Source organism: Capricornis sumatraensis, chromosome 17 (assembly GCF_032405125.1).
Source record: "Capricornis sumatraensis isolate serow.1 chromosome 17, serow.2, whole genome shotgun sequence".
Taxonomy (NCBI): domain Eukaryota; kingdom Metazoa; phylum Chordata; class Mammalia; order Artiodactyla; family Bovidae; genus Capricornis; species Capricornis sumatraensis.
In genome coordinates, this window is record NC_091085.1 from 50458032 (window position 1) to 50482842 (window position 24811).

The 24811-nt window shown below is 39.7% G+C and overlaps 1 protein-coding gene across 1 annotated transcript in view; it reads right to left on the reverse strand.

Annotated features, from left to right (window-relative positions):
• Window positions 1-4200: 4200 nt before the first annotated feature.
• Window positions 4201-24811, reverse strand: part of GUCY1B1 (guanylate cyclase 1 soluble subunit beta 1) — a 52713-nt gene continuing 32102 nt past the window's right edge. The window contains exons 5-14 of the mRNA XM_068989533.1: window positions 22764-22961; window positions 18430-18660; window positions 17875-17991; window positions 17016-17149; window positions 13688-13885; window positions 10481-10718; window positions 9316-9456; window positions 7361-7515; window positions 6745-6871; window positions 4201-5328 (exon numbers count right to left, since the gene is read on the reverse strand). Coding sequence (XP_068845634.1) covers window positions 5305-5328; window positions 6745-6871; window positions 7361-7515; window positions 9316-9456; window positions 10481-10718; window positions 13688-13885; window positions 17016-17149; window positions 17875-17991; window positions 18430-18660; window positions 22764-22961 — 1563 coding nt within the window. The 3' untranslated portion in view covers window positions 4201-5304. The remainder of the gene's footprint in view (window positions 5329-6744; window positions 6872-7360; window positions 7516-9315; window positions 9457-10480; window positions 10719-13687; window positions 13886-17015; window positions 17150-17874; window positions 17992-18429; window positions 18661-22763; window positions 22962-24811) is intronic.

Sequence of the window (24811 nt, forward strand, 5' to 3'; positions counted from 1 at the left end):
TTCACTTTCTGCCATAAGGGTAGTGTCATCTGCATATCTGAGGTGATTGATATTTCTCCCAGCAATCTCAATTCCAACTTGTGCTTCATCCAGCCCAGCATTTCTTATGATGTATTCTGAATATAAGTTAAATAAGCAGGGTGACAATATATAGCCTTGACATACTCCCTTCCCAATTTGGAACCAGTCCGTTGTACCATGTCAATTTCTAATTGTTGCTTCTTTACCTGCATATAGATTTCTCAGGAGGCAGGTCAGGTGGTCTGGTATTCCCACCTCTTTAAGAATTTTCCAGTTTGTTGTGATCCACACAGTCAAAGGCTTTAGATTAGTCAATCAAGCAGATGTTTTTCTAGAATTCTCTTGCTTTTTCTATGATTCAACAGATTTTGGCAATTTGATTTCTGATTCCTCTGCCTTTTCTAAATCCAGCTTGAAAATATGGAAGTTCTTGGTTCACGTACCTTTGAAGCCTCACTTGGAGAATTTTGAGCATTACCTTGCTAGTGTGTGAGAGATGAGTACAATTATGTGGTAGTTTGAACAATCTTTGGCATTGCCTTTCTTTGGGATTGGAATAAAAACTGACATTTTACATTTCTGTGGCCACTGACGAATTTTCCAAATTTCATGGCATATTGAGTGCAGCATTTTAACAGCATTATCTTTTAGGATTTTAACTAGCTCAGCTGGGATTCCATCCCCTCCACTAGCTTTGTCTGTAGTGATGTTTTCTAAGGTCCACTTGACTTCACAATCCAGGATGTCTGGCTCTAGGTGAGTGACCATGCCATTGTGGTTATCTGGGTCATTAAGATCTTTTTTGTTTAGTTCCTCTGTGTATTCTTGCCACCTCTTCTCAATATTTTCTGCTTCTGTTAGGTCCATACCATTTCTGTCCTTTATCTCTGCATTAAATATTCCCTTGGTATCTCTAGTTTTCTTGAAGAGATCTCTAGTCTTTCCCATTCTATTGTTTTCCTCTATTTCTTTGCATTGGTCACTGAGGAAGGCTTTCTTGGCTATGGATTTCTTTTTTTTTTTTTTTACTGGGGAATGTTTTGTAAATTAGTATAAAATGGGCAGTAAATATTATTAGTAATAATAAAAACCTCTATATATACCACTCATTGACACTTCTTGTCTTTAATTTTTAAGAGGTTATCTTCTATTCAAAAGGATTTCTGCATGAAATAGAGGTACATTTTCTCCCCTTATATTTAAAGAATCAAAAGTCCAACTCTTTATTAAAGAATTTGAACCTGATTAGGTAAATATTATAGGGCTACCTTATAATAGAAACACATGCATTAATACAAATACACTAATATGACCTAGTCATTGTGATTTTAGCTTGGAGTCAAGTCTTCAGCAGGTGTTTTCCAGAGAGCTGTTTATTTCTTAGAAACTTGCTTTAAAGCCCCCCAGTTGATCTCATTGTTCCTTGACTGTTAAAAAGAGTTCAGTTAAGAATCTGGATTGTTTTTCTGAGAATTCCCCAGCAGTCAGGCCAAAATCACAGCATCCCTGCTCTGGAACTTTCACCAAAGAAATGTTGGAATTTCAGAGCAAGAATCTTCTTTAGACATCATCTTGACCAGCTCTTTTCACAGATCAGGGATTTAAGAAGTTAGAGAATGTGGCAAGGTCACAGGGTTAGCCTTGTATTAACTGGATATGGGCTCTCAACTCTCTGTATAGTGATTTTTGTTTTAGTTTGGTTTTTAAAATCTACCCTATTATATGTCATCTCTCCAATATGGTAGAAGTAGCAAGACGCAATCATTTTAACATGAGCTACATACAACTTAGCTCACCTAAAATGACTCTACGAAATTATAGTTTCTTGAACAAATTGCTTGTTTTAACAAATTTTCACACCTTCCTACAGAATTAGCATGAAAATTGTGGGTGAAATTTCTGACCATGATACGTGTGAATAGATTTCAAGCTACACGAATGGTCATAATCGGGTAAAAACAATTATTTTTATGATATACTTTTGACTGTCGGTAAGGGACGGTGGGAGGGAAAAATTCGAGGATACACACAGGAAGTGCCCTTCAATGCTGAGCCAAGGTGAGCGAGCAGCACTTCCTGTGAGAGACCCTGTGTCCTCACTCCCCTATCCGGCCCTTAGATTCTAAACAGCATCCTCTGCTGCCCTCTAGCGGTTCTGAGAGCCATTAGCGAGGTTGCAAAGGGAAATCAGAGGTGAGCAGAGAATTGGTTCCTTTTTCCCCTTCAACAATCTGCACCCATTTATAATGTGGGGTGTGTTTTCTTCGCACACCACAGAGCAGTTCTCAGAATCCAGCTGGATGTCCTACACTTCAACTCAGTTCTGACCCCGTCGACCCAAAGATAACATCCAATTCCCCAGGTTAACGGCTCAGTACTGCAAGATCATCCCCCACTTCAGAGACCAAGGCAAAGTCACGCTGTCACCTGTGATTCTGACCAACTGGCTATAGGGCCAAGGTTCCCACACTCCCTATTTGGGTTTGATTATTCTGCTAGAGAAAAACAAACTCAGAGAACCATTTTACTAACTAGATGACTGGTTTATCATGAAAGGATGTGATTCAGAAACAGCCTGATGGAAGAGACACAGAGCTTCACACCCACCAGAAATTCCCCTTGCCCACCAGCCCAAAAGCTCTCCAACCTTTGAGGTTTATGGAGGCTTCATCACAGAGGCCTGGCAAGGATTTAAGCTCCAAACCTGCTCCCCTCACAGGGACAGAGGAGCGTGGCAGGCTACAGTCCATGGGGTCACAAAAGAGTAGGACAAGACTTAGCAACTAAATGACAACAACCGTCTCCCCTCCCAGAAAATGGAGATCAGGGTGGGATTCCTAGTCGGCTCACCTGGCAACAGTCACCTTCAGCCCCCACCCCACTGAAGTCCCAGAGTCACTTTATTAATGTAACAATAGGTGCCTTTGTCATTTTTCATCACTTAGGAATTTCCTGTGGTTTTCGGAGCTCTGAGCCAAAAATGAGGATAGGGACTAGGACCAATCATATAGAATTTTTATTACAAATCGCAACGTCACACCCTTCAATGACAAAGAAACAGAACACATCATCTGGTGAATCACAGATGCAAATAAAATGGAATAATGAATTGGTTCCAAAATATATTTGTGTGCGCTTAGTCCATGGGGTCACAAACAGTTGGACACGACTCAGCAACTGAACTGACTGACTGACTGAGTCACTCAGTCGTGTCCAACTCTTTGTGACCTAATGAACATTAACCCACCAGGCTCCTGTCCATGGAATTCTCCAGGCAAGAATACTGCAGTGGGTTGCCATTTTCTCCTCCAGGGGATCTTCCTGATCCAGAGATGGAACCCAAGTCTCCTGCATCTCCTGCATTGGCAGGCGAATTCTTTACCATTGAGCCACCTGGTAAGCTCCCCCACAAAACACACAGACATATATCCTCAGTTCAAAGTGAGGAACTCCTATCTTTACATAACATTTTGGGTCTTGGGGGGAGTTTTTTTGGTGGTACGCAAGAGGTCTGAACAGAAGGAAACCACAGAGAAGGGATGAATTCATTCAGCTTTAGACAAAACCATCACAAAATCCAGCTGGTTCCCTCCTCCTCCCTCTGATCCCTCTTGGTTCTCATTCTCCAAGTATTCTTTCTGTGTCTTGAATATGTTTTATCAATATGAATCATAGACTCAATGGATATGAGTTTGAGCAAGATGGTAAAGGACAGGGAAGCCTGATGTGCCACAGTCCATGGGGTCAAAAAGAGTTGGACATGACTGAGCAACTGAACAATAAAATCACAATGAATATCAAATAGTTACTTAGATACATGTCTTTCACTCCCCAAATGCGGGGAGCTCTTCAAGAGCTGATGTCACTTCCCATGTATCTGTGTATCCACTCCCCCACCACCCAGTGCTGGTCTTGCTGCTGTCACCGTGTTGATCCTAAAAAAAAGATATCATATGGGAACAGTCCTGAGGAATAGGAGCCACCCAGCTTTACCATAACAGCAGGGAATCAAAATGAAAGTCTATCAGAGGCAAAATGATAAGACATTTTCCAAAAATGGCACTAGTCAAAAGACCGATAAGAGCATTCACATCATTTTTATTGAATCAAAAACCATCTAGACAAGTGGAAAAAATAATTTATTACAGGTTCTCTTACACATGAACATAGAATATTTATACAAGTTATCAACGTGCTGATAGGAAATGCTAAATTTAAAGACAAACATTTTTACATAAAAGTAGTGGTCCTGTATTTTATAAAGATAGATATTAATAAATTATCAGAGATAATGAAGAACAACAGGTGATGATTCCAACAGGAATGCATTCTATGTTGAAATTAAAGTAACTTTTCTCAAGATGGCACCCTGGATAGAATCAAGTTCTTGTGAGCTAAGACAAAGCAGCTCATTTCTGGGAAGAAAGGGCCAAGATGGGCTCTGACCAACCGAAACACCCCAGCTGTGCTTCCAGCTTCATCCTTGGATGCAGTTAAGAGTCCATAACGTTTCCTCCAAACTAATGCAATAGCTCATTGTCAAACAGTGCTGCCTTCACCAACAGCTGCATGGGGTTAATGAGATTTATAACGCAAAGGATACAATGCAAAGGATAGCATTTTAGAGGAACTGTAACTGCCACATGATCTGAATGAATAACCTGATAGTTTAATAGCAAAGAAGTATATTCTCTATTTCTGAAGGGAAATTAACATAATTCTAAATAGACACTGTTTTCTTAGCATGATATATTCTTATCTGGGGAGTCTGAAATTATATTGCATTTTTCCCCTAAAATTCTGAATTCACTCCTTTAGAAAACGATTTCTATAATGATATGCACCAACACAATAAAACCTTTTTATATGTTATAGTCATTAAAATATACACATATAGAGACACTGAACAAATATGGAAAACCATGATATATATATATATTTATACACACACATGGCTGAATATCGTTCAGTTTCATTTAATTAAATTCACCAAATATTTATTGGGTGCCCACTACTTGAAAACCACCATCCCAGGTGATGCATAGTCGATCTGAAGACATGTGAAGCTCACATCAGCCACACTTTAAAACTTCAGATAACATACTAAACCTCAAAAATAATCAAAAGCAGAGCTAAAGTTGAATAATGAATAAGGAAAGAGATACACAGGAGTAAGGCTTGGGGAAACAGGAAAAGGACGGAGGGAATCACCGGTCCCAGGCACGGCATCTGTTAGGGGGAGACTGGACCTCAACCTGCGATCTTAACCCCACAGTCCAGGATTCAGTTTTCATCCTGCTCTGCTTCCTTTAAAAAGTGAAGTAAATAGGGGATTAGTTTTCAGTGATAAGAAAGCTTGTAGATAATTCAAAATATTTTCTTTCTTTTTTTTTTAAATAAAATTTGCTCTGCATTCATATCCACCACTTTTTTAAGCCGTTCCCACCATCAGGTTGGCTGAAACAGAGCCACCCAAACAAAAGGAACAACGCTTCAGGCAAACTGATTTATCAGAAGAACATCAGGAAGCATGCTAGTGCCAGAAGTAAATTATTTAAAGTGAAAAGAAGATAAAGATAAATATTTTACAACTTGGCATTTCATTCCTTTTACAACTTCTATTCTAAAAGCATTTTTAGGGACTGTGCACATCCAGGAAAATATATACAGTCGAAGAGTCTCTCCCCCTCTACAGAATCAGTACATCAACAGGGAACAGAGCATCGGGCTTGTTTCTGATGCAGGCCCCTGAAAGAGGGGCAAGGCTGGCAGGACCTTGGTGTCGTGAGCCACAGTGGACCACAGGACCCCCGAGCACACCCCAGTGCTACCCCCCAGCACATGGGTTCTGGCTGGAGTGCAGCCATAGCATGAGCATGAACCTACATCTTCCCTGAGGAAGTATTTAGATTCTGGACATGCATAAATCCCTCTTCTCTCGAGGTCAGCCCTGGTGTTCATTGCAACGGACTGATGCTGAAGCTGAAACTCCAATACTTTGGCCACCTCGTGCAGAGTTGACTCACTGGGAAACACTCTGATGCTAGGAGGGATTGGGAGCAGGAGGAGAAGGGGACGACAGAGGATGAGATGGTTGGATGGCATCATCGACTCGATGGACATGAGTTTGGCTAAACTCCGGGAGTTGGTGATGGACAGGGAGGCCTGGTGTGCTGCGATTCATGGGGTCACAAAGAGTTGGTCACAACTGAGCAACTGAATGGAACTGAACTCCAGGAAAGACTCACCAGGGATTAGTATGTCCAAAGATCCCCAAACACTCCACAAGGCGATGGCATGGCCTTAGAAGGATCTGGAGCTTTGTGGTTAGGAAACCACCCTTGAAGATGGTCGTGTCTCAGCCCTGGCAGTGACCACGTGGCAACCCAAGGCACTGGGGAGGGGGCCAGGGATGCCCCTCACCGCCCACTCACTTGTGGGGTTCCAGCCAGATTATGGCAAAAGAACCAAAACCAGGGCTTCTCTCTCCAGTGCTTTTGGTTTTAATTTCATTAGAGGACAAAACTGTCAGCCATCAGGTCTCCCCTAGAAGCTGCATTGTTCTAACCAGCTCACTAATGGGTCAGCGTTTCCGCTGCTGTACTTACATGTTCATGTAAGCAAGAATTCTTTGCAAATGAAACATATTTTCAGAGATTATGATTTAGCTCCCCATATTCATAGCCTGTCTTAAAAAAGGAATTATACTCTGATGAGTCATACCTCTGTTCCTGTATTTTTTCTGGATAGAAACCAAACTTGCATTGGCTCCTTTTTGCCCTTCATGGACACAGGGCCTCTGTGCTCCAAATGGAATTGCGGGTCTGAATTTTCTGGTGTCATGAGACATCTAAAAGGGGACAGGGAACAGGCAGAGAAGCTTGGTGTACGGTCACACAGAGAAAGTAACATACATCAAAGTTATAAACGGAGACAGGAATGACACACAGTAAATTATTTAAATGTACCTCAAGGCTTTAGTAACAATACCACAGCAGAAATTCCTAAGAGTATGCAGAATCATTTAAAACAGAAATAATGATACAATCTTCTCAAATAAAAAATAAATAATCCAAAGACTTCCCTGGTGGTCCAGTGGTTAAGATTCCACACTCCCAATGCTGGGACCCCAGGTTTGATCCCTGGTTGGGGAACTAAGATCCCACATACCATGGTGTGACCAAAAAAAGAAAAATGCACTATTTTTTTTAATTGAAAAATAATAGTAATCCTAAAAGCAGAGTTGATAACTCTAAAAGGTAATAAAATCACCCAAGGAATTAAAGCAGCTGCAAAGAGACATGTTTTTAGTCAGTAGATCCTAGATGTGTTCTCTGACCTGTATGTATATTCAGACACATTTATTTTCCCTTTTTCTCCAGTGGTTTCTGTCCGGCTTGTGAGGTTGACGGTGTTTCCAAAAAGACAGTAGCGAGGCATCCTTTGTCCTATGACTCCGGTAACTACCTCCCCCGTGTGGATCCCGATCGTTATCTGCAGAATCAAAGCTCTGGTTCAATACATTCAATAATAGGGGTTATTGCTCACGCTAGACTAAAGAATTCAGAGTCATCACATAAAAATCATAAGAACTCTCCAGAACTCCAAACATATTACAGACAAAATCCCTCACACAATCTGGCTTTCAAGAGAAACATTCTTTGAAGCTTTCAAAAGTATGAATCTGGACACTTACTTTAGATTTAGGAAAGAGATTTTAAAAAATAAACCAGAAGGGACAGGGGGTTTTAATCTCATCCTCATGACTTTCAGCACATGGAATAAAGAAGGTAATTTCAAATAGATGGACAGATTTCCCATTTCTATGGAAGAATATAACAGGTTCAATAAAATATTAGTCTTTGTTCATACAGATGCCAAAAGGCACATGAAACAATGCTCAACATCACTAATTATTAGAGAAATGCAAATCAAAACTACAATGAAGTATCACTTCACACTGGTCAGAACAGCCATCATTAAAAAGTCTACAAATAACAATGCTGGAGAGGGTATGGAGAAAATGGAACCCTCATACACTGTTACTGGGAATATAAGTTGGTGCAGCCCCTATGGAGAACAGTATGGAGGTTCCTTAAGAAACAAAAAATAGAACTGCCATATGATCCAGCAATCCCACTGCAGGGCACACATCCAAAGAAAACTTTAATTCAAAAATACACATGCACCCCAATGTTCACAGCAGCACTGTTTACAATAACCAGGACACAGAAGCAACTTAAGCGTCCATTGAGAGATGAATGGATAGGGAAGACATAGTACATATATACAATACAATATTATTCAGCCATAAGAATGAAATAATGCCATTTGCAGCAACATGGAGGGACCAAGCATAGTAAGTGAAGTAAGTCTGCTGCTGCTGCTAAGTCACTTCAGTCGTGTCCGACTCTGTGCGACCCCATAGACGGCAGCCCACCAGGCTCCGCCACCGCTGGGATTCTCCAGGCAAGAACACTGGAGTGGGTTGCTATTTCCTTCTCCAATGCATGAAAGTGAAAAGTGAAAGTGAAGTCGCTCAGTCGTGCCCAACTCTTAGTGACCCCATGGAATGCAGCCTACCAGGTTCCTCCATCCATGGGATTTTCCAGGCAAGAGTACTAGAGTTGGGTGCCATTGCCTTCTCCGGTGAAATAAGTCAGACAAAGACAAATATCATATGATACCGTTTATATGTGGAATCTAAAATTTGACACAAATGAACTTACCCATGAAACAGAAACAGACGCATAGACATAGAGAACAGACCCGTGGTTACCAAAGAGGAAAGGGAGTGGAGGAGGGATAAAATAGGAGTTTGGGATTAGCGATATACCCTACTATAGATAAAACAGATAAACAACAAGGACCCACCGTATAGCACAGAGAACTCTACTCAATATCCTGCATTAAACCATAATGGAAAAGAATATGAAAAAAATGTACATACATATGTATATAACTGAATCATATCGCTGTACAGTAGAAACTAACAGCATTGTAAAATATACTTCAATTAAAACATTAAAAATATTTAATCTTTGTTGTCAAGATGCAATTCCTTATGCATAATTAATGATTAGCTGGTCAAGAATATAAATCAGTCGTACAAAAGGTCTGCTAGCTGCTAAGTCACTTCAGTCGTGTCCAACTCTGTGCGACCCCATAGACAGCAGCCCACTAGGCTTCTCTGTCCCTGGGATTCTCCAAGCAAGAATACTGGAGTGGGTTGCCATTTCCTTCTCCAACAAAAGGCCTACTACTACCATTAAAATATGTGTTTTACCTACTAACCTGAACAGATTCACCATCTACTTGGACCTGGCCAGCAATCTCCATCATATCCAAGGCCAGGTGGCAGATGGACCGTGCGTGGTGGATGCACGGCTCGGGCAGCCCGCTCACCGTCATGTACTTGTCCCCAACAGTCTCCACCTGGTAGGGCACAGACTGGTTAGTACAAGCAGGACTGATTCATGTGCCACCCTTACACAAAACATGCTTTTCCAATTGCCATCAATAACTTTCAACTTTCCTCCCCTGAATCTCTTAAAATTCTAATATATTCGATGCCAAGAAGAAGAAAACTGGTCAGTATTTAAAATGTACACACCTGGCACTTGAAGTCTGATTACAGGCAGGGACAGAACACAGTATTATTTTTCTTTTAGTAAGTCCTAGTTTCTCACCTTAGACATCCTTATGACCCAGCAGAATAATTTACGACCCTATTTCCCCTTAAAACAGTGATGGTTTGATGGGCCCAAGCGCCACTTCCCTAAGTTCAGTGGTTCATCCTGGTCATTAACCATTTATTTTTATGATGTGCTCACACCATGTTACATTGTTCCTCAGGAATGGCCGTAAAAATAAATAGTCCCTGGGGCACTGCTATGACTCCAGATGCCCGGGGATGGTTTTAGATCACATTCTTGCCTTTACTAAGCAATATTCCACTGACTTCATTTTTTCAATGTTTTAATTCTTTTCTAACCGAAACCATGGGCAGAAATGCCTTATGAATGTTTATTTCCAGTTGATGTTATCTAAAAGCAGGTCTGAGTCCCTGGCACCCCTCCTATGCTCCCTGACTTCTCTACTGTGCAAATCATTTATACCTTTCAGTAAAAATATCTCTGGCAGAGCACTGAAACAAATGCTACATTTATATTATATGTGATAAACCACGTGTACAGATTTATTCACGTAAGTGCAAATAAGTTGCTAAATATTTTAACTAGGGAAGCATCTGCTCCATTCATTTGAGGAACAGGGAAGAGACTATTTTAGAACAAGAGGTAATTATTTAAGAAAATGGTAAACAATGAATGCATGAGAGCTGACTGTACCCAGGCTGCAGGGCTACAGTCAGGGACTGTGACTGCCGTGCCATTGGAAGACAGGGTCTGAAAATTCAGAGTAATGAATGGCACTGCATTCAGACAGGGCATGGACTTGCCTTATAAACAAATGGATTTTTCCGGGAGTCCGTCAGAGTGTCAAATCTAGTGTAGAGGTCGTTGAGGAGGTTGACAATCTTCATGGCCCCTTCCCCAGACGCGTGCTTGCTGCAAAAGGCGTTGAAGCCCACAATGCCGCTGAAGAGGATAGTCACGTTGTCATATCTCTTCGCGGGCACCGGACGCTTGTGCCTCAGCTCATTGGCCACAGATGGAGGGAGCACGGAATACAGCAACCTGTCCAGAGGGAGCAGGACAGAGCCAGCATGAGAGCTGCTGAGAGCTGCTTCAGTGCTTCTACTGCCCACTTTAGAGCCTCTGGTGCCGTGTGCACAGTGAAGGCTCTGCTAGGAGCCATCATTAGCCACATTCATAAGTCAAGGCTAGAAAATATAAATAATTGGTTTGTTTTAAACCAATCCAAACCTCTCCCAATCCAAACCAATTCAAAGTATATCAAAATAAGCCACACAAAACAAACAGACAAAACAAAGGACAGACACCAGGAAGCTGAAGTTGTTCTCTGTGCCTTGTGTTTCCACTCCCCATCTGTGATATTCATGGGATGAAAGAAGTCATTCCAGCACTTAGCTCTGTGGTGTGGTGGTGGTGGTGCAGTCGCTAAGTTGTGTCTGACTCTTGCAACACCATGGGCTCCCAGGGACACAGTCACCTCTCAGGGGCAAGCTGTCTGCCTCAACATTTGTCACCTGACATGAAACAGATGTCCCCAACAAGGACCTACTGTACAGCACAGGGAACTATACTCAGCATTTTGTAATAATCTATAAAGAAAAAGAATCTGGAACAGAATATACATGTATAAATGAGTCGCTGTGCTGTACATCCGAAACTAACACAACACTGTAAATCAACTAGACTTCAATAAAAGGAAGGAAGGACAGAAGGAAGAAAGAAAAGAAAACAGGTTTTCCTTCCTGCCTCACTTCTCTGTGGAAGAAACTGATAAAGCAAGTAAGAAACTGGTCTAGAAAAGAAAAGATCTCATTCTCATTGACGATCCTGAGACCAGGCCAATGGCACAAAAAGACACCGGCGTGGGGAGGAGAGGAGCAAGCACACAGGAGGTGAGAGCTGAGACCTGAGAGTCTCCTGGACTAGACAACCAGAGGAGCAAATGACACCTCCCAGCCTATTTCTCCCCAAAGCCAGCTGTCACTCAGGGCTAGGTTTAAGAAGCTGAGGTCACATTTTTTTTTTCTGGCTTCAGTGGAATTTCTTCAGTCTTTCATTCTCACTCTCAAACATAGAACATTTTATAAAATGCTTTAAGGCTATTTTGAATATTACATGTGAACAGTAGCATGACTTCGTTTCAATGAAAATTAGTAGTCAATGTTTATAATTAAATCACTTTGAAAATCAAAGATCAACAAAGAGAGAAACCTGGGTGATTTTCCAATTTAATAGCCGAGCAGGATCTGAGCAACTCAAACTTAACAAATCCAGACAACTTTGAGCCTCAGTTCTAAACACCATCTCACAATGTATTATTTTTCATGAAGGAAGCTGTTCCACATACTAATAAAATATACAATTTTGAGTTGTTTCTTGAGCAGTAGGAGGGATTTTGAGTACCTGCCTCATCCCGTATACTTGTGGAGATTTGAAAAATACCTGGAAAGACTAAGGGGTTAGGGCTTCAAGGAAAGTCAAGTGATCTCAAATAAACTATTATTTTCATCTTCAATTATACAGAGTAGGAGAAGTGAAGGAAGAGGCTAAGGACAAAGATAGACATTCACCTGGATTCTCTATCCATCTATGCTGTTGACAAACAGTTGACATGTTTACCTTGCATCCATCCATGGGCAACAACACATGTATCAGTGCAAGAAAGTCTGATTAGACATCAGACATCACAGGAAATGATTCTGCTACCAATGCTATGGTGTCAAGTAGAGTGAAATAGTCCTACAGGAAGGAAGGTCAGGTCAATTCTCTAAGATTGCTTCCTATTATCCAAATGCTAAAAATGAACACATAAGACCCTGCGTACAATTCTCTTATGCAAGTCAGTGATTTCGTGTATTTAATTAATTTTAATTAATATACTTCTAATATATCTCTATTCCTCAAGCAAGGCCAAGTGGTATGCACAATGTGTATTTGTTTAAATAAATTACCTGAAAATGAAATACGATCTTATATGTTACTTGCCCACTATTTCAAAATTTAAAGCACTGTTCATAGTTTTGTATAGTTTTGTGTTTTGATACTTTTGTTCGTGAATCAAATTACAGATGTAATCGTTGTCATCATAGACGACACTACAGTCTGTCAGATTCATATGTGCCAAATCCTAAAATAATTTGGCATTCAAGAACTCTTTGAAAATATAATGGCCAAATCTAAGCTCAGTGTTCAGTGTACCCCAGCACCTGGCAGCCCTGGCACAGAGAGGATTCTCGGTACACACTCCTGCGTGAAGAAATGGATGAACGGGCAGTCAGACTTGAAACACGCACTTGAGTTATTCTAATGATTTGCAGAGACATGATTTGTCGTATATTCTTTCAGCTTCGTTTGTAAAATTAGAAGACATATCCCCATTACTATTATGACTGATTTCTTTCTGTGTACCTGACAGATTTAAGTGACGCGGAAGAGTTTATTTAGGACTCCGTAACTGCGACAGGTTCCACAACTTGGAGTCTTTGTACAGAGAAGAACCCTTGTATGCTATTACTATTTAATCACTAAAGTGATGTTGCCTTGAAGCCTAAATTATATGTAATGTCCAATCTCTGGGCACTTTGCCTCCCAGGTGATAAGCATTAAGCTAAAATATCTTTATTCAGCTCACAGGAAATGTCCTGACAAGGCCCACCTGTGAGTGGCTGCAGGCAAGAAGAAATTAACACACCCTCTCTGGAGGCTGCTGGGAACCAGGAAACGCTTGGCTTGAGTCCCTCCCCTTTCAGTTAAAAGAGCCTGAATTCTAACTCGGGCAAGACAGGTCTTTGGAACATGAGTTCACCATCTTCTCCATCTGCTGGCTTTCGTAATGAAGTCTCTATTCCTTGCCCAAACACCCCATCTCTGGATTTACTGGCCTATCATGAGGCAAGTAACCTGAGCTTGGACCCAGTCACAGTCTGTCAGCCTTAACTACAGGAGAGCCACTGAATCCACCATGCAGGATAGCCCTGCCTGTCATCTGTAACCAGAGGTTACATTCTTACGTGTCCGTCTTTTTCTTTTCATCTTCCAGGGCTCGTAACGTGAGCTGCAGCCTGTCCGTAAGGATTTCCAGTTCCTGGGTCAGCTTGTACTCCTCTCTGAACTGCTCTCCTAGGAGCACGAGGTCCCGAGTGGCATCGTGCAGAGGGATGTCACTCAGATACAGCCCTCGCCGGGTCAGGTCATCCAGGTTCATGACACTGTCATAAGGAGAAGGACACACAGTCAGACCCCATGCTCCCACGGCAACACCACCCTGGTTTCCATCAAGGAGTCTAATCCTGCCACTGCCTGCCATTCAAAAGGTCAGGCTGAAGAAAACGCAATAAAAGCAAGAGGAATATGACTTCATTCTTCTTAATATGTAAACATCTATCAAAGAGAAGTGAACTTGAAGTGCAGTTTTGCCAAACTGCATTTTTTTATGTCGTCAGCCTAAATTGAAAGATAATGTGAAAAGTTGCTTTATGAAACCCACTCAGGTTTTTATCTCAAGGCTGTTTATATTGCCAGAGGTTTTCCTCACTATAAAAAAATGAAGAAAAAGTTATCTTGGGAATTCCCTGGCAGTCCAGTGGTGAAGACTTCGCCTTCCAGTGCAGGGGTGCGGGTTTGTTGGGAAGCAAAGATCCCACATGCTTTGAGGCCAACAAAACAAAACATAAAACAGAAGCAATGTTGTAACAAATTCAACAAAGACTTTAAAAATGGTCCACATCAAAAACACAGTCTTAAAAAACAGTTATCTTTCCTCTCTTTTACATCCAGGATAATAATGCTGCTTCTACAAAACTAGTTGATTGTCATCGTATGGCATCTACGATTCTTGTAACTAGTTGTTTTCTCTTTCAGACACAATGACTGGAGGTTGACACCAGATTTATGACCCACCTTCAACACGAATTTTCTGTACTCTTGACTTCTAACATGTATTTTTACACACTACTCTAATTTCTGGCTCCACTTTCTTCTGTTACTCTTATTTTCTTTGGCTTATTTGTTTCATCTATTTATTTTTGCTGAATTGTATGCGTCTTTGTGACTTGTCATTTTTAGAAAATGTAATATTTATTGATTCAGTGAAGATCTGGTAAATAAAAATTAGACTGTTTTTTAAAAATTTAGTCTTTGGTTAAAATATCTTAAGGTTACATTACTGGCTTTAATTATTTAAATGCCAAATAACTATTTCCAGTCATTCATAATAATAATTTCTCTAAACCGACATAATTGTGCTGTGAATTTACTAAAGAATTTTGGATTAACAAAATGTCTCCCTGAAATATATTCTCAGAATGTCCATTAAAAAGGCAAAAAATGAGCACACCAATAAAGAAAAATAAAAGAATCAAAGAGGCTATTGTTGACACACACCCCTCAGGAAAGAAGCCAGATCATCCACCAGTGGTTTCAAGACTGGCCAATTAGTAGAGAAAAAAAAAGTCTGTAAGTTTAAACTGAAAATCAATCATTAAAATGCTCATATTGAGAGAGAAAATCAAATCATGTCATTGTTCAAAAAACTTATTATTATCTTAATGAGCTGTGTGCTTAGTTCTTCAGTTGTGTCTAACTCTTTGCAACCTCATGGACTATATGTAGCCTGCCAGGCTCCTCTGTCCATGGGATTCTCTAGGCAAGAATACTGGAGTGGGTTGCCATGCCCTCCTCCAGAGCATCTTTCCGACCCAGGAATCAAACCTGGGTCTCCTGCATTGGAAGCAGATTCTTTATCAGCTAAGCTACCAGGGAAGCCCCAAACTATCCTGTCCTCCTGGAACTATACATTTCACAAGTTAAAGTGCTTTTAGTTGGTATCTTATGGAATGTGAGTACTAATTTTTTTATACACACGAGCAGTTCCCATATAAGAAGACTTCTCAGGTGACTCAGTGGTAAAGACTACACCTGCCAATGCAGGAGATTCAAGAGGCTCAGGTTCAATCCCTGGGTCAGGAAGATCCCCTGGAAGAGAAAATGGCAACCTACTCAAGAATCCCATGAACAGAGGAACCTGGCAGGCTACAGTCTACAGGGTAGGAAGGAGTCAGACATGACTGAGTGAACACACACACACACACACACACAAGTCCTATATAACAACTGGTGATTATATTACTATGTATCCTATTTCTGCATATGATAATTAGCAAGTAGACTCCAAATTTCTGCCTGTACTTCCAAAGAAACCATTCTCTCCCTGAATAAGAACTCTCTCTATTTAAAAGTTATCTTTCTACCAATGCTCAACTTGGAAAAAGGCAGAAGGAAAAGACATTTATTGATAGCAGATGCAGATACAGTTTGATTAATGGAGGTTATTAATAAAAAATATGAGTTTATATTCCCTAATTTTGTCTTTCTTATTTTCATAAAATATTCTCAGGGGAAAAACTCCATCATTAGTCTTATATAATCTTTAATACCAGATTTTTTATTCTAATAATTATTATTATGATATATTAATATATTTATAATAATAATTATTATTAAAATTTTAATAATTTTAAAGAAGGCTGTTACAAAATCCATTAATTTTTTCAGAAATTTTGAAACAATATTTTCAAGTGAAAAGTGATTATTTGGACTTTAAATTTTTAATCAATAGCCCTCCAAAACATGCTTTGTCAACTGTTACTAAATAATATGCATACATTTTGGCTATACAAATTAAAAATGTACAAAATATTACCTAACAACAAGTTTTATAATTATGTTTCTACTGTTCTAACACAAATTTAGACACATTACTTACTCTGAATTCCCACGTATCTTTTAGAAAAGTGCTTTGTCAAACTATAAAAATGCCAGCCTACAGTTGTACTTCCCTCTGATGTTTACTATGTCACATAATTCACATAAATTTTAACTTAATACTGCATTGTTCATAGCGTATCTCAGTTAAAGTAGAAAAATGTTTTTAACATAAAATAGTTTAAATCCAGAAATCATTAGAAAAATAAATTCTTGGTGCCAAATACACCTGTGTATTTATGCCATCATATTATTAATAAATGCTTTGTAGACTTGTTTTCTCCATGATGCCTCTCTGGAAGGTACAAGACTACAGAATTAGCTAACTTCAGATTACATATCCACTGACCTAAGGCATAAACACTCAACAGATTGATTAAGATGTGGCAAAAAAAAGAGAATACATGATTTCTTCTGAGTTATTATACAAGTTCAACAAAATTATCTTTGTTATAGAGAGATGTCTAAGAAGAGTTGTAACATCTAAGTATACTTTGTTATTGAAAATGTTATTGAATTTCCTTTTAGCAAAAGTTGGGTGCTTATATCCATTATAATTCATCTAAAAGTGATTACCTTGGTGAGCACAGGAAAAGTATGCTGTCTGCTTCAGGCAAGTAGATCATCTGACCCTTGAGCCGTAAGCAGCTGATTTCAGTGCCCGTCAGCTCATCCTCACACTCTGATTTCTCTACATCCAACAACCCTTCCTGGAAAAGGTAAGACACACAGTCAACACGTGCATCTCTCCCAAGAAGGGCACAGGGACCTCATTCCCACCAAACCATAAGGGAGAACAGGGACCCAGGCAGAACAGAAGAGGCCTTTCACTGGAGTCTGCCAGGTAACAACCAGACAACCTGACATCACTGCAGAAATGCAAACTGAACCCACGAAGAGAGGAGCTTTGCTACTTTGACATCCTTGTGGCAATACTGTGACTCTCATTTCTCATTTTCCATGGAGCAGATGGTAAAGAACCAGTCTGCAACGTGGGAGACCTGGGTTTGATCCCTGGGTTAGGAAGATCCCCTGGAGAAGGATATAGCAACCTACTCCAGTATTCTTGTCTGAAAAGTCCCATGGACAAAGGAACCCGGCAGGCTACTGTCCACTGGAGTCACAAACAGATGGGTACAACTGAGCAACTAAGCATAACTGGTTCACTCATGTGTGACTGGCCCATCCAGGCAACACATTTTTAAAATTCACTTCTGTTCATTTTGATCCGTGACTAGAATCCCACTGCTCCTCAGACAACCCCCAATTTAGCACCATTGCTTTTGAAACAGGACTCCCTTCGGGGTCTGGTTTTGCTCTCTCTACACCTTCTGAATCTCACAGAATGTTTTTGTAGCTAATTATCCCTGTGGAACACTTCTAAACTGTAACAGACCTTACTTCCTCATACTGAGTGAAATAACATCTTGATTACCTTGCTTCTCAACACGAAGACTGTATTGATGTGTGAGAGGATTCCATGGAAACTGATGTCAATGTGAGGACGGACCAGGGAGAAGACAGACAGGAGGCTGCAGTTCCCAGGCTGGAGCTAAAATGCAGATGAAAAGAAAAGGGCACTTAATTAGTACTTTGGTGTATTTTAAATTCCTTTCTTTTGCCTAAAAGTGTCAACTGATTTTCAACATTATTTTCAGACAGCAGATAAACAGTGGCTATTTGCTCAATGATGAACTAAGTGAAAGCTGATTGTTACTGGAAAGTCATTTTCTCATGAAAACAAGACCACTATTTCTGTAAAATTCTCCCACTGCTCTTGTGATTAAAAGAGAAAAAAAAGTAGCTGTCCTAGGCAAAGTTGCAGTATGCGCAAACATACTGAGTTTACAGTTACAGTACTTCTGTGATATACCAAGTGCTCCATGTTCCCTGACAGATAAACATAGGTTAAGTGAATCAGTGGCACGTATAACAGGAACATTTCAGTGGCCTTTCATCTCAGGCTCCCAGGGAATGTAATGTCCTTTACCTGGGGAAGGACTCTGTAGATGGCGTTGCCACATTGAGTGACCACAAGATCCCTGTCAAATATGATGTGAAAGGGAAACGCTTTGCAGAACGTATATGGGCTGATGCGTGATTCCTGGGTACCGTTTTCTTCAAATCTGTCAAGATCTTCATAAAAATCCTCTTCTTTTGACTCTTTTTCTTCAATCAAAAATTGAGTATGATCACATTCTTCATTTCTTTGTTGAATAACCTGGATGCCAAAGAGGGAAATGGTGTTAACTGTCCTGGCATTTCCATTTGGTTGCAATATTTAAATACCTAAGAAACTGGTAATGAGAACCACATTTAGAAGGTTAATTTTAAAATGTTTAAATATGCAAATACTGGTGGTGATTTAGTCGCTAAGTCGTGTCTGACTCTTGCGACCCCATGGACTGTAGCCTGCCAGATTCCTCTGTCCATGGGATTCTCCAGGTAAGAATACTGGAGTGGGTTGCCATTTCCTTCTCCAGGGGATCTTCCCAACTCAGGAGTCGAACCCAGGTCTCCTGCACTGCAGGCAGATTCTTTACCAACTGAGCTATGAGAGAAGCCCAATGCAAATACTATATATGCCTAATATAGAAAACTATTTTTGAATACTGATTTAGGAAATTTGAAGACAATAATTATTCACAGTAAAACTGCAAATCTGGTAGGAGTTCCCTAGTGGTCCATGCAGCATCTTTGGTAGAATCTGGAGTAAAGCACCTCCTGTCCCCACAGACTCAGCAACCCTCAAGCCAGGCACACACGTACGGTAAATGATGGACACATCAGACAGAGCAGTACTGTTTAATATGATAAAAAATGCTGCGTGGAAACAGAGGAAAACTAAATGACAGAAACACATATCTTAAAATATATGTGATGTCTTTTTTATCTATCAACTAGCAAGCATATAAAACTATAGTGCCATATTAGGTAGGATACAGAAAAAAAAAGAGTCATTTCATATATCACTAATGGAAGGGTATTCTGATTAATCTTTCTGAAGGACAGATTGACAATATGCATAAAAATCCCCCTCCCCAAGTTATATTCTTGATTTAATTCTAAATCTAGAAGTTTATTTTATGGGAGTTATCCTGATATGAGCGAAACTCTCTAATTTAAAAAATAACTACATTTCTAAATATTATTCACAAGCAAATACATGCTTAAGGTATAAAAAAGATTTTTTCCTTTGGGTTTAAGAAACTGCAACCAACATGTCCTCTTAAAAAGGGAAAAACATCTCGAGTTGCAGCCAGATCAAAATGGGAGGCAGTTGGGAGAGTATTTCTTCAGTTGCAGCTAAATAAGGGCAAAGCACTGCTCTTTCCCCCCCTTTTTCCTTAGTTCACTGCACCAAACTCTGACACTGAGGAACAAATAGCAATTAATATGGACTCTTATATACATATTCCCACATATTGTTTGATGGTAAAATCAGGGTATTACTATTAAAACTTCCACATCAATCTACACTGGTTAAAGATCAGTAGTCTCATTTACGATGGGAAAATTTTGCCCCAAGAAGACTCACTCCCTAAAGTCTCCAAAGCAACACAAGGCAATCTAAAAATTTTGATGTTTTACTCTGTCCATTTCAGCTAGAAGAACTGGATTATATGCAAGCCAAGTTTACGAATTCCTCAATTCTACTCTTCTGCTTTGCTTAAATTTGCAAGACAGCTTTTCTGATTATATTTGTAACCTCTCCTTCATTTATCACTTTATGACATGGTCTACTATTTCTTAAGTAGTTAAATTATCTGGTAGCTCCAGACTTACGAGACTTACAGACTTAAGCATACCTCAGGATGGTGGATGAACCTAGAACCTATTATACCGAGTGAAGTGAGTCAGAAAGAGAAAGATAAATACCATATTCTAACACATATATATGGAATCTAGAAAAATGGTGCTGAAGAATTTATTTATAGGGCAACAATGGGAGAAACAGACATAGAGAATAGACTTATGGACATGGGGAGAGGGGAGGAGAGGGTGAGCTGTATGGAGAGAGTAACATGGAAACTTACAGTACCATATGTAAAACAGATGGCCAATGGGGATTTGGTGTATGGCTCAGGAAACTCAAATAGGGGCTCTGTATCAACCTAGAGGGGTGGGATGAGGAGGGAGATGGGAGGAAGTTTCAAAAGGGAGGGGATATATGTATACCTATGGCTGATTCATGTTGAGGTTTGACAGAAAACAGCAAAATTCTGTAAAGCAATGACCCTTCAATAAAAAATTAATTAATTAAAAAAAGAATACCTCAGGAAATTAAAACATTGCCCTTGAAAAAACTAAATACACCAAATATAAATACCAACTACAAATATTTTAGACATCTATTTTGGAGTACTGGAATCAATGAACAACCCATATTGTATAGTGTCTATAGGTGATTACCACGACTAAGTAAAAGCTTGAATTGTATATAGAGTGCTTCTGCTGTCAACCTTCCAAGCAAAGACTCTATAATCACCATGGCAATTGCAGTTTCCAAGTGCGCACCAGTTAATGTTTCTTTCCAGAAGTTTCTATGTACCTGTTTCTTGCTTGGCTTGGCTAAGTAATTAACAAACCAAGAGCAGACCAGTGTTTCACAACCCCCTTGACACAGGCTCCCTCACTCAAGATGAGGCGTTAGTTTGGTGTTAGAATCCAAAGTTGGAAATGAAACGCATGTTGAATTTTAATTGATTTCCAGTGAGATTCCTAATCATGGATGAATTTCAATCCTTTACCTAAGTTTTTAATTTTTAAATGTCTCTGGATTTGATAACGTCATGTTCCATGTTTCCTACTTTCCAGTTGTAAGAAAACAGAGAATGCACCTGGGGATCATGTCAGAATTAACAGAAACTCCAGAAAAGGAAAAAAAATTGAAATGTAATGCAACGTTACTAGATTAAATATGCAGGTTACTTTCCTAATATAATCAACCTAAATGCTACAAGTTTTATTTGTGTAATACTATACTTAAAGTTTGGGCTTCCCACATATGTTAGAATGTAACTGTATATGCAAGAAAGTACACTGACTATTAGACTTTCCATAAAGAAAGAATGACAGTTTAAAAAAAAGGTAAGGAAACTAGAAGAAAGTAGCTGGATTTACTGCACGCTGTGCAACAGCCAGTACTATCTTGAACTAATATACCCAGGTCTATGAAAATACTGTGGAGTAAGTCTAGGAAGGATGGCTTTTGTGAATAAACACAATCAGAGCACAGGCTTTAAATTGTCAGAATGTGATGGGGAGCCTTTTCCAAGTAAAAGTCAAGAGAAAGTTAAGAATCAGTCTCAGTGATTTATTTATACCACTTCTTGCCGTCATTTTGAAACTGTTCAACTAGGCCCAGTTCAGAAAGTGAACCTGAAGCTTCTGCAGGAGATGGAGTCGCATTTGTGCTCTGGTGAGACCATCTCTGCTGGAGAACATGACATTTCTTTAAAAAGCAAAAGGCTCGTAGGTTTTGCCTTTTTACTTTGTATTTATATTTAAAGTTGCACTTGTTCACCTACCAGTGTTTATAAAATCCTATATTGGGGATGTTTTTCTATAATAAAATGTTATCATTTGTGAAAAAACTAAACAGTAATAGGGTACCCCTTTCCCCACTTTTGTCAAATTTAGGGCCACTAAAAAATGGCTCTTGTGTTTAAATATGAAGACACACAAAACACAGCTGCCTGGGAGCAACTCTCTGGGTCAGAAATATAGAAAAAACAATGGTTCCTTTTACTGCACAGTTATTGTATCAATACCTTAAAATCATCACTCAAAACAGTGGATATCATCAATAACAAAGCAAGTATGAGACCGGGCTTTTACAAAACAGTCTAATTAAAAAAAAAAAAAAAAAAAGGCGAAACTTCTGGCTCACAAAATGAGACATTATAACCACATTTCAGGGATAGACCCAAAAAAAATCCACAAAGAAGCCATGAACAGTGAAATAATGCTTCATATTATTTTAGACTGTGTCCATGGGTTTTTGTATTCTGAAAGCCGCAGCTAAGCCAGTCACGGACTCTACTGCTTCCCAGCAAGTGTGATTCCCAGGAATCGCAAATTAAATTTCTCATTGCCTTAAGCAATGTATAAATGGAAAGAAAAATCTGCTCCCACAAGGAAAACTCTCCTGTATAATGCATTCCAAGGCCAAGCGTAGAAGATCGCCTGTGTCACCACTGTTATGGCTGATCTACACCTCTGCTGAGGTCCACTAAGAGCGATGTCCAAGGGCAAATTGGGAGTCTTTCTAACACTCCACATGTCACCTGTGTTCAGAGCAGCCCCCCTTATTGCCATTACCTTCATGTCTATTTCAGTGCCATGTATCTGCTGAGCTACTGTCTTGATGATTCCAATGACAATATCCTGCAGCCCTTCTCTCTCTGAGTAGTAGTGCAGGATGAGTCCTTTGCCTTTCTCCGCATCAGTGCACCGAAAAGAAGGTGCCCGCATGCCTGGGTAGATGGTAGCAAGGTGGTCGTGCAGAGCATCAAGGTTCTGCGGGGAAGAGGAAACGGTGATGAGTAAATCCTGCTTCTGAGCGGCAGTCACTCTCAGGAGAGCAGGCTGAGAGAGCAGACAGACTCAGAGCTGAGTCTAGGGGCAGATGGACGGGTCATATGAATGCTCCCAGGGCACACCCTTCCCTGGATGCATCCTGACAAGGCCAGAACCCAGAGAGCCTGAAACTAAGGTAATGCAATTAAGAAAAGCATCTGTGTGAATGAATGAAGAAGATGGGGTACATATGGAATGGAATACTACTCAGCCTTTGTAGCAACATGGATGGACATAGAGATAGTCACACTAACTGAAGATAGACAGAAAGACAAATACATGATTTCATTTAAATGTGGAATCCAATCTATGTCACAAACTAACTTACCTACAAAACAAAAACAAACAGAGACATAGAGAACAGATTTGTGGTTAACAAGGGGGAAGAGAGTGGGAGAGAGATGAATGGGGAATTTGGGATTAGCAGATGCAAATTATTATATACAGAATGGATAACCAACAAAGTGCTACTATATAATAAAATAGGGAACTATGTTCAATATCCTGTGATAAACCATAATGAAAAAGAATATATATATATGTATAACAGAATCACTTTGCTGTACAGCAGAAATTAACACATTGTGAATCAACTGTACTTCAACAAAGTAGATTTTAAAAAAAGAAAAACATCTTGATTGTTACAGTAGAAATATTTTAAGGAAGGGTACACAAACAAGGGGGATATAAAAGGATGCCTGAAGCAGAAAAAAAAAAAAACATTTATGAGCTAAAGCAAAGATATGCATATTTACAGGAGTTTGAACAGCTGTATATTTATGTTATGATAAATAGTACGGAATTCTCAAAGTGATCACATATTACCATTTGTTTCTCTAACAATACTAAACCTTAACTATTAATTCAAAAAACTATATCAGAATTATAAGCATATGAAAATGTTAGTATATTCTTTTGTGAAATAATATTTTAGTAATTAAAATCACTTTGGAAATTAAATCAGTCTAATTTCTTCAGAGTTTCCAATCAAGGTACAGCCTCACAGCGAACCTGTGAAACTGAACCTTTCAGAACTGAAGTCTTGGAAAACTAATAAATCTGCAAATAAATATTTTCTATTCTTATAGCTTTGTGATTAATTCAGAACATACCAAATTCCCACTATCTAGTATCACCCTCTAATATTTAAAAAAAAAAAATTTGCTTAAAGATCACCAGAAGAAATGATGCCAACTATACTTTTGACTTGGCTTTTCAGCACGTTCGTAACTTAGTGTGTGTGTGTGTATGTGCTACACACATATAGTAGACACACACAGCACAGCACAGTGTTGGAGTCACAGGGAACGTGGCGTTAGAATCAAGCAGACTTGGATTCAAATCATGCCACTGTCATCTCAGTAGTCATGTTCAGATGTGAGTGTTGAACCATAAAGAAGGCCGAGTGCCGAAGAATTAATGCTTTTGAACTTTGGTACTGGAGAAGACTCTTGAGATTCCCTTGGACTGCAAGGAGATCAAACCAGTCAGTCCTAAAGGAAATCTACCCTGAGCATTCACTGGAAGGACTGATGCTTAAGCTGAAGCTCCAATACTTCAGCCACCTGATGCAAAGAGCTGACTCACTGGAAAAGACCCCAGTGCTGGGAAAGATTGAGGGCAGGGAGAGAAGGAGGCAACAGAGGATGAGATGGTTGCATGGCATCATCCAATCAATGGAGATGAGTTTGAGCAAACTCTGGGAGATAGTGAAGGACAGGGAAGCCTGGCATGCTGCAGTCCATGGAGTCGCAGATTCGGACGCGACTGAGCGACTGAACAAGTGTCAT